Raw genomic sequence first — 13,275 nt, 5'->3', positions numbered from 1 at the left:
GGTTTGGGGTCTTAATGTAAGTCTTTAATTCAGTTTATTATTGAACTGATGTTTGGGAATATTAAGAGCACAAATTGGGGTGTGTTCCTTCACAGGATTTTCATCAGCTTCTACTAGGAGTTAGAGGTTGCCACCAACCTGGGATCACTTTTGATTCTCTTTGATAGCCCCAGAATTGAAAGTTTCAGTTAAATGATTCTAATGTCTTACAGCAGCAGCTAACTTCAGTTTCAGTGTGTCCATCTCCACAATAGGGAAGTAACTGCCTCTGGGAGGTGATAGGCCCTGTTGTGGTGTCAGGACATTTTCTCCCCTGCAGTGCTTCCATAGCTTATACCTTCTTCTGACAGACACATGTCTAGATGAGAGGCAAGAGAGCCATGCAGCTGTTCAGAGCTTTGGCTCTGGTGTCAACACAACTAGCTTCTAATCTCAGCTCTTCCACTTGTCAGCTGTGGCATTTGAGCAAATTATTCAGTTGCATTAAGCTTCATTTCCATAACTATTCCACAAATATAAAAAATAATAATAGTCTGATTCCAAATCTTAGCTATTGTAAATTGTGCTGCTATGAACATAGGGATGCATATATCCTTTCTGATTGGTGTTTCTGGTTTCTTGGGATATATTCCTAGAAGTGGGATCACTGGGTCAAATGGAAGTTCCAATTTTAGTTTTTTGAGGAAACTCCATACTCTTCTCCACAGTGGTTGCATTATGCTGAGTGAAATAAGTCAGAGAAAGATAAATATCACATGATCTCATTTGTGGATAACAATGAACAACATAAACCGATGAACAAAAATAGATCTAGAGACAGAGAAGCATCGATCAGATGCTCAAACCTCAGAGGGAAGGCAGAGGAGGGTGGGGCTAAGGGGGAGAGATCAACCAAAGGACTTGTATGCATGCATATAAGCCTAACCAATGGATATAGACACTGGGGGGTGAGGGCATGCGTGGTGGGGTGGGGGGACAACGGGAGGATAAGGACACATTTGTAATACCTTAATCAATAAAGGGAAAAACATTTTTAAAAATAATAAGCTAGGGTAGCAATACTTAGACAAAAAGTAATAATAATAGTGCTCATTAGGATTATTGTGCAGAATAAATGAGATCATGCATTAAAAGTACTTAGCATGGGTCTTGGCACAGATAAGTCCTTATTAATTGATACCAATTATTATTAGATAGATAATTAGAAATATTACTAAATTTGATAAGTTCCCACTAAATTTTAATGGCTTGGAAGTTTAAGTCTCTTTAATTTCTATGTCTGTTCCCATTTATTGTCTTAATTTTTTAGTTTAACTCACGCAGTTCTTTTATTCTGGATATTGGGATTTCTCATTTTTAGCTTCCTGATAACAATATATATACCTTTCCATGTGATAAACAAAACTGTGATATGGTACTTACAATACCTTACTTAGAATGATGTTGATTATCATCTGTATGAAATTGTGGTTTTATTTTAACCATATTCATTAACCTTGTATTACTCTGGAATCTTTTTGAATAATCAATTACACTAAATTTTAAAATTATAAAAACAGCATGTTTTATCATTTATCTTTTCTGATTATAAAGATAATGTATAGCCCTAACCGGTTTGGTTCGGCGGGTAGAGCGTCGGCCTGCGGACTTGGGTCCCAGGTTCGATTCCAGTCAAGGGCATATACCTTGGTTGAGGGCACATCCCCAGTGGGGGGTGTGCAAGAGGCAGCTGATCGATGTTTCTAACTCTCTCTCCCTCTCCCTTCCTCTCTGTAAAAAATCAATAAAATATATTTTTTTAAAAAGATAATGTATATTTATTATAGAAAATTGGGAAAACTATAGTGAAATATTAAGAAAATGAAATCTTTTGTAGTCTCCTATTGTCTGAACTCAATATAGCAACCAGAGTGATACTTTGGGTATAAATCAGATCATTCTACTTTCTTGCTCTCCATACTCCATTGACTGCCCCCTCTCCAGCTTCATTTCTCCCTCTGTGCCTTGGCTCTCTAACTTTAACCACCTTGGTCTCTTTGCCATTCCTTAGACACCATTAACCACCTTCCTACCTTAGAGCCTTGCATGTGTCCTTCCATCTGCCTCAACTGCTCCTTCCCTACGTAACCCAGATGTGCTCCATTGCTTCCTTAAAGTCTCAAGTATCCTCTTACCAGAATCCTTTCAGACCACCTCCTCTAAAAAACAGCACCTCCATCAATGCCCTCTTACCCTCCTTTATTTTTCTTTATGGCATCATTTTCTGACTTTGTGTTATGTGTTTACTTCTCTGTTGTAGGTCTCTATTACTAAAGAGCAGGGCCTGTTTAATTCACTGGTGTATTCCTAGAACTTGCAACAGAACCTGGCACAGAGCAGATACTTAGTAAATATTTGTGGAGTAAATGCATCCTACTATTCAGGTGTAACTATTGATGTTTTCATGTTTTCTTCCTGTTTTTTTTGTTTGTTTGTTTTTGTTTTTTTATTGATTTTTTACAGAGAGGAAGGGAGAGAGATAGAGAGTCAGAAACATTGATGAGAGAGAAACATCGATCAGCTGCCTCCTGCACATCCCCCACTGGGGAAGTGCCCGCAACCCAGGTACATGCCCTTAACCGGAATCGAACCTGGGACCTTTCAGTCCGCAGGCCGACGCTCTATCAACTGAGCCAAACCGGTTTCGGCTTCTTCCTGTTTCTTATTTGTGTTTGTGCATGTCTCTATTTGTATATTTTTACTATTTGTGTGTCTTTATAATTAAAGTAGCATTGTATAATTTTATGGCCTTCTTCACTTAATTTTATGAGGATTTTCCAATGTTGCTTCACATTCTTTATAATCAGAGTTTTTTGGTATTCTCTATTGGTTGACTACACTTCCATCCCATCTCCTGTTATTGGACATTTTGATTTTTTTTCAACAAGGTGGTTTTTAAATCTCTTTTCAGGAGGGCATATACTGCATCTCTAGGAGAAACAGCAGTTGCATTTGACTTTGGGCCATTGGCAGCCATCCCGAAGAATATTTTTGGACAAAAAGGCAAAGATGAAGTAGTGGCATACCCACTGTACATCTTATATGAGAATGGGGAGACTTTCCTTACATATGTTAGTCTGTTACACAGGTAAGTTGAGGAGGTGACCCATCTAAATGAAAGCCCAGATTGTGCTCCAGTAGAGATTGTCGTAGTTCAACTTATTTACTTATTGTCATAGTTGGAGTTATTTATTTATTTATTTATTTATGTATGTATGTATGTATTTATTGCCATGGTTTGATGTGGGATCTATGTTTTTGAATTGTGGAAGGTGTTGCTTGGCTTGCACCATTTGGAGAAAGATCTGGTACAGATCATAGGACCTTTCATTTACTCATATTAATATAGGAAAATGCGGTAGTATTCTTGGATAATCACTTAAGATAAGACTGAATTTCTTTTCACAAAGTGTAGTCAACCAAAAAAGTATTTATTGTGTATCATATATGAACAATATATTGTGGGGGTGGTTAGACATGGTAATCTGGTGTCTTATGTCCCAGCTGTGGGAAAAAGACATACATACACAAGAAAAGATAATTACCACATCAGTACAAAGACAGTAAGAACCCAGAAGAAGGAGAGATTATTTTGATTGAAGAAGTTACAGAAATTTTCATAGAGAAGCACTGATGTTATGTGGGATTTAAAGGTCTAATGCGGGATTAAATGAAGCATCAAGAAAGGGGTAAGAGCATTTTAATTACCAGGGAAGCATGAAGTAGAGTATGAAAGTAAAAAATGCAAGTGTCATTCAATGAGATATTTGGGGCTAGAGGAGAGGATTCTGGTAGGGAAAATTAAATGATAAAGCTAGAAATATCTGCCCAGGGAGAATTTGATGGATTTAAACACCTAGTTAAGGAATGTGGGTCTTTTCTGTAGGAATGGGGTAGTAAGAATGTAGTGATGGTTTCTCAGCAGGAGAAGATAAAATAATTGGTTAGGGAAGGGACTGGAGCAGAGAGACTTTAAAAAATTTTTTTTTTACTAATTTCAGGGAGAGGGAGAGAGAGAGAAACATCAATGATAAGAGATAATCATTGATCCGCCACCTGCACTCCCCACACTGGGATCCAGCCTGCAACCCGGACATGTGCCCTGATCAGGAATCAAACCATGACCTCCTGGTTCATTGGTTGAAGCTCCAACACTGAGCCACACTGGCCAGGCAATTGTTTTTGTTTTTGTTTTTCAGAGAGACTTTTAAAAAAGCTGTTGTAAAATTTATCTTAAAGTCTACAAGAGTTTGAACTGCGATAGTTGTAATGCAAAGGGAGAAATGAACATAGCAGATACTACAAAGGAAGGATCAATAAGACTTAGTTATTGTTTGGATATGGTAGTGAGCCATTAATAAATACTGAGATCAGGAAGGGCAGCTAATTTGGGGGAAAGAGGATATAATAGAATTGTACACCTGAAACCCATATAATTTTATTAACCAATATCACCGCAGTAAATTCTTTTTTTTTTTTAAAGTAGTTACAGGGAAGAGAGAGAGAGAATGCAAAATTATAAAGATGAGAAAAACTAAAGAGCTTGATAGATTGCAGAATGGTAAGGCTTCACTACTAATTGCATTTTCCTTGACAGAAGTGTTCTCTGCCTTCCACACATGATCTCTCTCAGGAGACTTTTGTGTAACATTATTACTCTCTCCCTCATTTGTCTACACTATGATCTACCTAATAATCTTATTCCCAAACCTAAAAGTCATCTACATTATCTTCCATCAGTCCAGTCCCAACATTCTATTGATTTTAACATGAAAATTTCTTGATACATCCTTCTCTCTATTCCCTTGTCCTTCCTTCAGACCCTCATCATCTTCTGCCTGGGTCCTTCTTAAAGGTTCTCTCCATGTCGTTCTCCTTACTACTCTCACTACCAGATGAATTTTAGTAGAGTGAAGCTCCATCCCTCTTGATTTAAACCTCAGGCGACACACTGTCCCCCAGCAGATAGACTCTGCGCTCTCTAACATGCCATGGAGATCATCTGCTTTGTAAGCCAGTCCTGAAAATCTGCTTCACTTCTTTGTTGCCTTAGACTTTGTACTTCACCTCCCATCACACCAAGCTCAGTTTCCTTCTTGCTAATTCCTTGTCTTTCATGCCTCAGGACTTTGTATATGCTGCTCCCTAGCTTGGGGTGTTTACCACCCCTTCCCAGAATATACTCTCTCCACTGATCTGTGATGCCATTTTTATACACCTCACTTTTTTTGTACCTTTCTGTATTTCTCAGTAAAGCTTTGGATTGTTACACTTACTAGTATCACATGGTAGAGTAATTCTGGTTATTAAATGTCACGTCTGTGGGGGTGTCATGTAGCTCTCAGTAAATGTATTTATCTAATTCAATTAAATATGTGGGTCTGGAGGCCCGAAGATAAGCAACATTTCAGGAGAAAAAAATTGAGAGTCATCAGAACATAGATAATAGTTAATGGTTTAACATGCTGTCATGTATGTATATTTTGAAAAGAGAATAAAGCTTACAGCACCAATATTTTTTCACCCAAATATGTTTCACTCTTTCTTTAGCCCTGGGAATATCGGAAAGCTGTTAGGTCCATTGCCTATGCATCCTGCGGCTGAAGATAACTATGGTTATGACGCTTGTGCTATACTCTGCCTACCCTGTGTCCCCAACATCTTAGTGATTGCTACCGAGTCAGGAATGCTCTATCACTGTGTTGTGCTGGAAGGCGAAGAAGAAGATGACCAAACAGTAAGTCAGCCTAGTGTGTGTGCACATTTGTATCTCTGGCACCTAGTTTACATCCTGTACCAACATAAATGCTTAGATGAGGAATTTCATTTGTTATCTGACACCTCTATATATTTTGGTTATTGAACGAAGTTAATCTTAAAAATTTAAATGGGAAGAAGTTAGAAGGTGCCCAACTTACTTGATCCACCAACCTACATATTTCTTTCTTGACTCTACCAAATTGGCAATCTTCGCTGACAAATATAAAAGAACTTTTGAGTCACTGATTTAGCTCTTCTCTGAACTTGCTTATTCCTGTCTTTCTAAAAGAAGGGAGACTTTTTTCTCCTTGAAGACTATAAAAACTGTCAGAATAAGGGGTGGAATTAAGAATTTGAAAGCACTATTTGATCCAGCTTTTTGCTTTTGTTTTTCATTGTGTACATTTTCACATAGACATGAAAGACTAAAAATATGCTTTTTTTTACAGTCAGAAAAGTCCTGGGATTCCAGGACCGACCTCATTCCTTCTCTGTACGTGTTTGAATGTGTGGAGTTGGAGCTTGCCCTGAAACTGGCGTCTGGAGAGGAGGATCCCTTTGATTCCGACTTCTCTTGTCCAATCAAACTTCACAAAGGTATTTTTTTCAATTACAGTTTACATTTTATTTATTTTATATTAGTTTCAGGTGGTTAGAAAAGACACCACACCTGCCCCTAATAATTCTAGTACCCAGTTGGCACATAGTTATTACAATATCATCATTATTATTTATTTTCTGTTTATATTTTTAAAAATTGATGACAGTATTACGGAAGCCCCCCAGGTTCCGGCCTTTGCCCCTGTCCACCCAGTCTCCCTTCCTCCACCTTAGACCTTCCCCACGCTATTTTCTGTGTCCATAAGTTATACATATATGCATATACTAGTTTATTCTTTGGTTAATCTCTTCCCATCCCTCCGCCCCCACCTCCCCTTGGAGATCTGTCATTTTGTTCCATGCATCCATGCCTCTGGACCTATTTTGTTCATCAATTTATTTCGTTCATTAGATTCCACATATAAGTGAGATTGTGTGATATTTATCTTTCTTTAACTGGCATATTTTGCTTAGCATAATAATATCCAGGTCCATCCATGGTGTCACAAAGGGTAAGAGCTCTGTCTTTTACAGCCACATAGCATTCCATTGTGTAAATGTACCACAGCTTTTTTTTTTTTAAAAGAATAGTTTAAAAAACATTGATTTTTAAGAGATAGAGGAAGGTAGAGCAAGAGAAAAACATCCATCTGAGAGCGTAACATTGATCAGCTGCCTCCTGCACACCCTGTACTAGGGATCGAGCCCATAATCTGGGCATGTGTCATTGACCAGGAGTCAAACCGGCAACCTTTAGGAGCACCGGATGATGCTCAACCAACTGAGCCACACCGGCCAGCGTGTGTACCACAGCTTTTTTATCCATTCATCTACTGATGGGCACTTGGGCTGTTTCCAGATCTTAGCTATTGTAAATTATGCTGCTAGGAATATAGGGGTGCATATATCCTTTCTGATTGGTGTTTTGGAATTCTTCGGATATATTCCCAGATGGGGATGTCTGGGTCAAACAGCAGTTCCATTTTTAATTTTTTGAGGAACCTTCCTACTGTCCCACAGTGGCTGCACCAGTCTGCATTCCCACCAACAGTGTACTATGGTTCCCTTTTTTCCACATCCTCGCCAGCACTTGTTTGTTGATTTATTAATGGTAGCCATTCTGGCAAGTGTGTACAATATTATTGGTTATACTAGAGGCCCGGTGCATGAAATTCATGCACAGGTATGGTCCCTGGGCCTGGCCTGTGATGAGGGCCGATCATGTTCCCCACCCCCCCACCTCCCTGCCTTCTCCTTCCCTGGCTCCCTCAGCACCCCGCTGCTGGTTGCCTGCCATGTTCTGCGCCGCCCCCTGGTGATCAGTGTACATCATAGCGAGCGATCGAACTCCCATTCTCCCGGTCAAACTCCCTAGGGGACACTTTGCCTATTAGCCTTTTATATATATAGATTCCCTATACTTTACTTTAGATACTCATGACTTTTCTATGACTACCAATTTGCTTTTCTTCATCTCTTCATCTTTTTCACCCATTCCCCTCCCCTCTGGCAACCCTCAGTTTATTCTCTTTATGAATCTGTTTCTGTTTTGTTTGTTCTTTATAGTCCACATCTAAGTGAAGTCATACAGTATTGTCTTTTTCCGCCTTCACTTAGCATAATACTCTCTCAGTCTATTCATGTTGCCAAAAATGGTAAGATTTTATTCTTTTATGGCCAAGTAATATTCCATTGTATTTATGTACTACATCTTCTTTATTTCATCATCTATTGATGGGCATTTGGGTTGCTTTCATATCTTGGCTATTGTAAGTAATACTGCAGTGAACATAGGGGTGTGTATATTTTTTCAAATTAGTGTTTTGGGTATTCACTAAATTTAATTCTTTTATTTTATTATATTTATACTAAAACTGTCATAGACTGTCCCTGTATAATTTATTTGTTCTGTGGTTCCAGACTTTAAAAATTAGACTGGCTTCTTTTATCCTTTTAGTCATATATTACTCTTTAGATCAGGGGTGGGCAAACTTTTTGACTCGAGGGCCACAATGGGTTCTTAAACTGGACCGGAGGGCCGGAACAAAAGCATGGGTGGAGTGTTTGTGTGAACTAATATAAATTCAAAGTAAACATCATTACATAAAAGGGTACGGTCTTTTTTTTCAATAGTTTTATTCATTTCAAACGGGCCGGATTCGGCCCACGGGCCATAGTTTGCCCATGACTGCTTTAGATCCAAGAAAGACTGAGCAAATTTTCCAAGTTTGAAAATAGTGGTCTTTAGTCTGGATCTACCCACATTTATAACAGTGAATTTTTCCTGGTTCAGTCAAAGGTAGATATTTCATGCTTCAAATACTTAAGGATATACAAACTTTAATAAACTTTAAAAAATCAAATTATAATATACTGATATTAAGATATCTCTTTAAAATATCTTTCATTTTTTAGAACACATCTTGTTATAATCAGATCCAGTTTGAATGTTACCCTTTTTATCTTTTTTTCTTTTGTTTTAATTTACCTGGTTGGTTCCAGATCATTCTGGCAACCTATCTCTCTTTACCTAAGGAGGTCTTGGATAAACAGATGAGACAGTTAAAGAGCATGTTGTTCAGAGTGGCTGAGTGGAAGGAGTGTGTGACTAGAAGTCTGGAGTGTCCTAGGTTTTAGTTACAGCTCTAACATTAATAGGCTTTATAGTAGTGGACATTTACTCAACCTTGGTCTTCAGTTTTCTCGTCTGAAAACAACAGGGATAACATCAAATGATCTTTAAGTTCCCTTCTAACACAAAAATTCTGTAATTTTATTTGCCCCTCCACCCTTTCTCAGAGTCTCCTCTAGATCTTTTCTTCTTAGTGAAGAAGGAGGAACAAAAGCTTATTCAGCCTGGAATAACTAGGTGTACCTTTCAAAGTTTTCTTCTGTGTAGTGTGGAGAGAGGGAGTTTAGTCTTAGAGCAGCCTGATTTAATCTGCTTAGAGTCCCACTAACCATTTTGGGTAGGTTTGGTAATAATGACTTTGACTCTGTATTAAAGTATAGCCAAAACATTTAAGGGGTCTTTATATAATAAACTAGGAAAGAGAACTCATTGGGTATGTCTAATTAAACAGTATTGGGAGAGATAGTCTAAATATATTAAGTCTTGAAACTTTGCTTTATAGATGAGGAAATTGAACCTATAAGGTAAAGTAATATAAACTAATTGGTTTCCTTATAAAGCTATATATGTGCCCTGGCCAGGTAATTCAGTTTGTTGGTGTCATCTTGATACACCACGGTTGCGGGTTCAATCCCTAGTCAGGGCACATACAAGAATCAGTGAATGCATAAATAAATTGAGTAACAAATTGATGCTTTCTCTCTCTCTCTCTTTCTCCCCCCCACCCCCCCAAAGTCAGTCAATTTTTTAAAAGTTAAAAAAAAGGTACAGCCGAAACCGGTTTGGCTCAGTGGATAGAGCGTCGGCCTGCAGACTGAAAGGTCCCAGGTTCGATTCCGGTCAAGGGCATGTACCTGGGTTGCAGGCATATCCCCAGTAGGAGATGTGCAGGAGGCAGCTGATCGATGTTTCTCTCTCATCGATGTTTCTAACTCTCTCTCTCTCTCCCTTCCTCTCTGTAAAAAATCAATAAAATATATTTTAAAAAAAAAAAGGTACAGATGTGTATCTTTGGGAAATCTTAAATGTAGGCATTTTTATCGTAGTTCTTCTGAGAATTAACATTCTCATATGTGAAACTAATTCTTGACTTGTTCATAATTGTACGTAAGGTATATTACAATCACTGAAACATTCATATTTTTAATGACATAAGTGAAATAACTACATATAACATGTTGGGGGGTATCTAAATTTCCTACTTCAGATATTAATGTTGCCTCTTCTTCATAACAGATTCCTGTTACATCCCAATATTAACATTTTTCTGTCTTTAGCACGACAGACACATTTTGAAAAGCCATTCTACATGATAGTAGACCTGATGATTTGAGCCTTACGTCTCAAGTATGGGCAGATGAAAAGAAGCTTTTTCAATATTTATTGTTCAGAGAAATGATTGCCATAGACCAGGAATTTTTAAACTTCTTACAGCACAGTGCTTTTTTCAGAGTATTATGCAGAACCCCCGCATATAAAACAAGATAATAATAATTTAACATCCACTATACAACATGTACATACTATAAAGTCAACAGTAAGAAAGTGAGGCTGTCTGATAAAAGAAATTTTTAGTTTAGGGGCTTATGGATGACAGATACCATCTTAAATCAGCTTTAGTGTATACTTATTTCTATATCTTGATTTAGTTATCTAATATTTTTAAAATCTGAGTCTCAGAAATATATGTCTAATATATGGCTAATATATGGCTAATATGCTAAGTGTTCGTCTGGGTAATGATGTCACGTAGCAACGCCCGGCTTCCTCTCCCTAGCGACAACTAGCCTCCTTGGAGTTTCTTCAGCCCAGGAATATGACTTGCTTTATAGCCAGGTACAAATATTTCACACTTTAACCAAATGTCTGTGAAGTGTTTTCCCATGCCTCATCTCATTTGATCCTCAGAGAAGTCCTGGAGTAGATAGATAGGAGACTCAGTGGAATCCTGTTTTCTTTTCATTAACCAGAAAACAGAAATTTAGAAAGTTTAGAAACTTGACCTGACTGAATAGAAGAAATGATGGACCTTGAAAATGACTTCAGGTTTTCTCACTGCGCAGAATATAGTCAAACACTGCTGCAGTTAAATATTTTACCCTTTGTTCTCCCTGCGTGATCTACAATAATAATCTGCTTTGTGTTGATATTTACTGCTGTGTTGCTGACAATTACCTGAAAGAGAAGTTGGGGTGCTTCACTGGGCTGGAAAAAGTTTAGCTAAATCAGAAAGCAGGTCTAATTAAGCAAGTTTATTCTATATCTATAAAAGGCTAAGTTGACTAGTGCATGTGCAATACATATAAAGCTCTCACTGGCGTAAATTGCATGCGTGTGTTTCCATCTCTCATTGTTGATCATGAATTTGATTGACACTTCTGTTATAGAGAAAGGGTGAATAGCGATATTAAAATATTTCTTCTAATTAATTTCCTTTCAATGTGCATAAATTCATGCACTGAGCCACTAATTTGTAAATAATAATCAGTATTTAAGAGCTCCTCTTTTAGTCTCAGAATGGTCTTACTAATACTAGGGCTCAAAAGAAGTATAGAAAATTTCATTAAAATTACATAACAACTGATCATATATTTTTTAAAACATATTTTTATTGATTTCAGAGAGGAAGGGAGGGGAGTTAGAGAGAAACATCAATAATGACAGAATCATTGATTTGCTGCCTCCTGCACATCCCCTACTGGGAATCAAGCCTGCAACCTGGGCATGTGCCCTTGACCGGGAATCAAACCTGGGACCCTTCAGTCCACAGGATGGTGCTCTATCAACTGAGCCAAACCAGCAAGGGCACAGCTGCTCATTTTTTTTAGTATAAATATAAGTGATTGTCAAACAAAAATTGGAAGTAGAACTTAAAATAAACTTAAAAATTATCTGTGGGTCAACATTATCAAGACAAGTAAAGCTTTACCTTTCATACCTGCCTTACTGTCTTATGACAGAACTATTTACTAACCAGTTGTACTGAAGTCTTTTAGTGTACCTGTACTATAGGAGTACACTTGCTTCACCAATTTCATGTAAGTAGATGTGTGCATAAGTTTTCTGCAGACCTATCCTAGTCATTTTATTTTGAATACCTGTAAATAAATGCACAAAAGTAAATAGAAAGGCATAAATGATTACCTGGTAGCAAGTGTTTATATTTTGGTGAACTCTATTGTGTTAATATTTAGAAAATAATGCATTTGCATTGTGTTTATTCATCATACTTTTTTAAACACCTAAAATATATTTGAAAGTTAAATTCAGGTTTTAAAATTTCAAAGACCCCCTAACATAGTGTCCTAATAAAAATCTCCTGTTGATCTTCCATCATTTTCATCAGAAAACGTGTTTTGGGGCTGCTGGGGTGAATATTTTCAGTTTTCCACTGGCTTCCTTTATATCATTAATGATTCCATTTGCAGATCCCAAGTGTCCCTCAAGATACCACTGTACTCATGAAGCTGGTGTACACAGTGTTGGACTAACTTGGATTCATAAACTTCATAAATTTCTTGGATCAGGTAAGTTTTCTGTGCTTTTCAGTATGTTTCACGGATCCTATTAAAAAGTAGTTTAGAAAAACCCAGGCCTTTGTGGTTCAGTTGGTTGAGCATTGTCCCATGCACCAAGAGTTTGTCGGTTTGATTCCTAGTCAGGACATATGCTCAGGTTTCAGGCTGGATCCCCAGTAGGGGGCATGCAAGAGGCAGCCAATCAGGGATTCTCATCGATATTTCCATCGCTTCCCTTCCTCTCTGAAATCAATAAAAACTTTATTTTTAAGTAGTTTGGAATAGAAAAATAATTTTGGAGTAGAAAATTAATGAAACCAAAAGTTGGTTCTTTGAAAAAATTAACAAAGTTGACAAACCTTTAGCCAGTCTGAGCAAAATTAAAGAGAGGACTCAAATTATGACAGTTAGTAATGAAATAGGGGTATTACTACTGATCTTTCAGAAATAGAAAAGATTATAATAGGATACCATGAACAGCTGTATGCCAATTAAATAACTTAGATGAAATGGACAAATTTCTAGAAAGACATTACCAAAACTGACTCAAGAAGTAGAAAATTTGAGTAGACCTATTCAAGTAAAGAGATTGAATTAATAAACAAAACTACCTAAAAAGAAAAGTTCAGGACAAACTGGCTTCACATCTTACCTAATAATAGACAAACATGCAAATTGACTGTACATTCGCTACACGTTAAGCCACGCCCACCAGCCAATCAGAGT

General features: G+C 37.5%; 1 protein-coding gene across 8 annotated transcripts in view; it reads left to right on the top strand.

The window, feature by feature from the left end:
• NUP88 (nucleoporin 88) overlaps positions 1–13,275 on the top strand; it is a 32,578-nt gene that overhangs the window by 10,873 nt on the left and 8,430 nt on the right. For 6 of the 8 annotated variants that reach the window (XM_036341174.1, XM_036341176.1, XM_036341173.1 and 3 more), the window contains 4 exons: positions 2,951–3,127; positions 5,590–5,776; positions 6,249–6,396; positions 12,460–12,558. In XM_036341174.1, the coding sequence (XP_036197067.1) occupies positions 2,951–3,127; positions 5,590–5,776; positions 6,249–6,396; positions 12,460–12,558 (611 nt within the window). The remainder of the gene's footprint in view (positions 1–2,950; positions 3,128–5,589; positions 5,777–6,248; positions 6,397–12,459; positions 12,559–13,275) is intronic. The other 2 variants (XM_036341177.1, XM_036341175.1) reach the window with 1 other exon arrangement.

The sequence above is a fragment of the Myotis myotis genome, unplaced genomic scaffold (genome assembly GCF_014108235.1).
Source record: "Myotis myotis isolate mMyoMyo1 unplaced genomic scaffold, mMyoMyo1.p scaffold_m19_p_17, whole genome shotgun sequence".
Classification (NCBI taxonomy): domain Eukaryota; kingdom Metazoa; phylum Chordata; class Mammalia; order Chiroptera; family Vespertilionidae; genus Myotis; species Myotis myotis.
The sequence above is the reverse complement of the archived record's forward strand: the minus strand, read 5'-3'. Positions and strand labels throughout refer to the sequence as shown.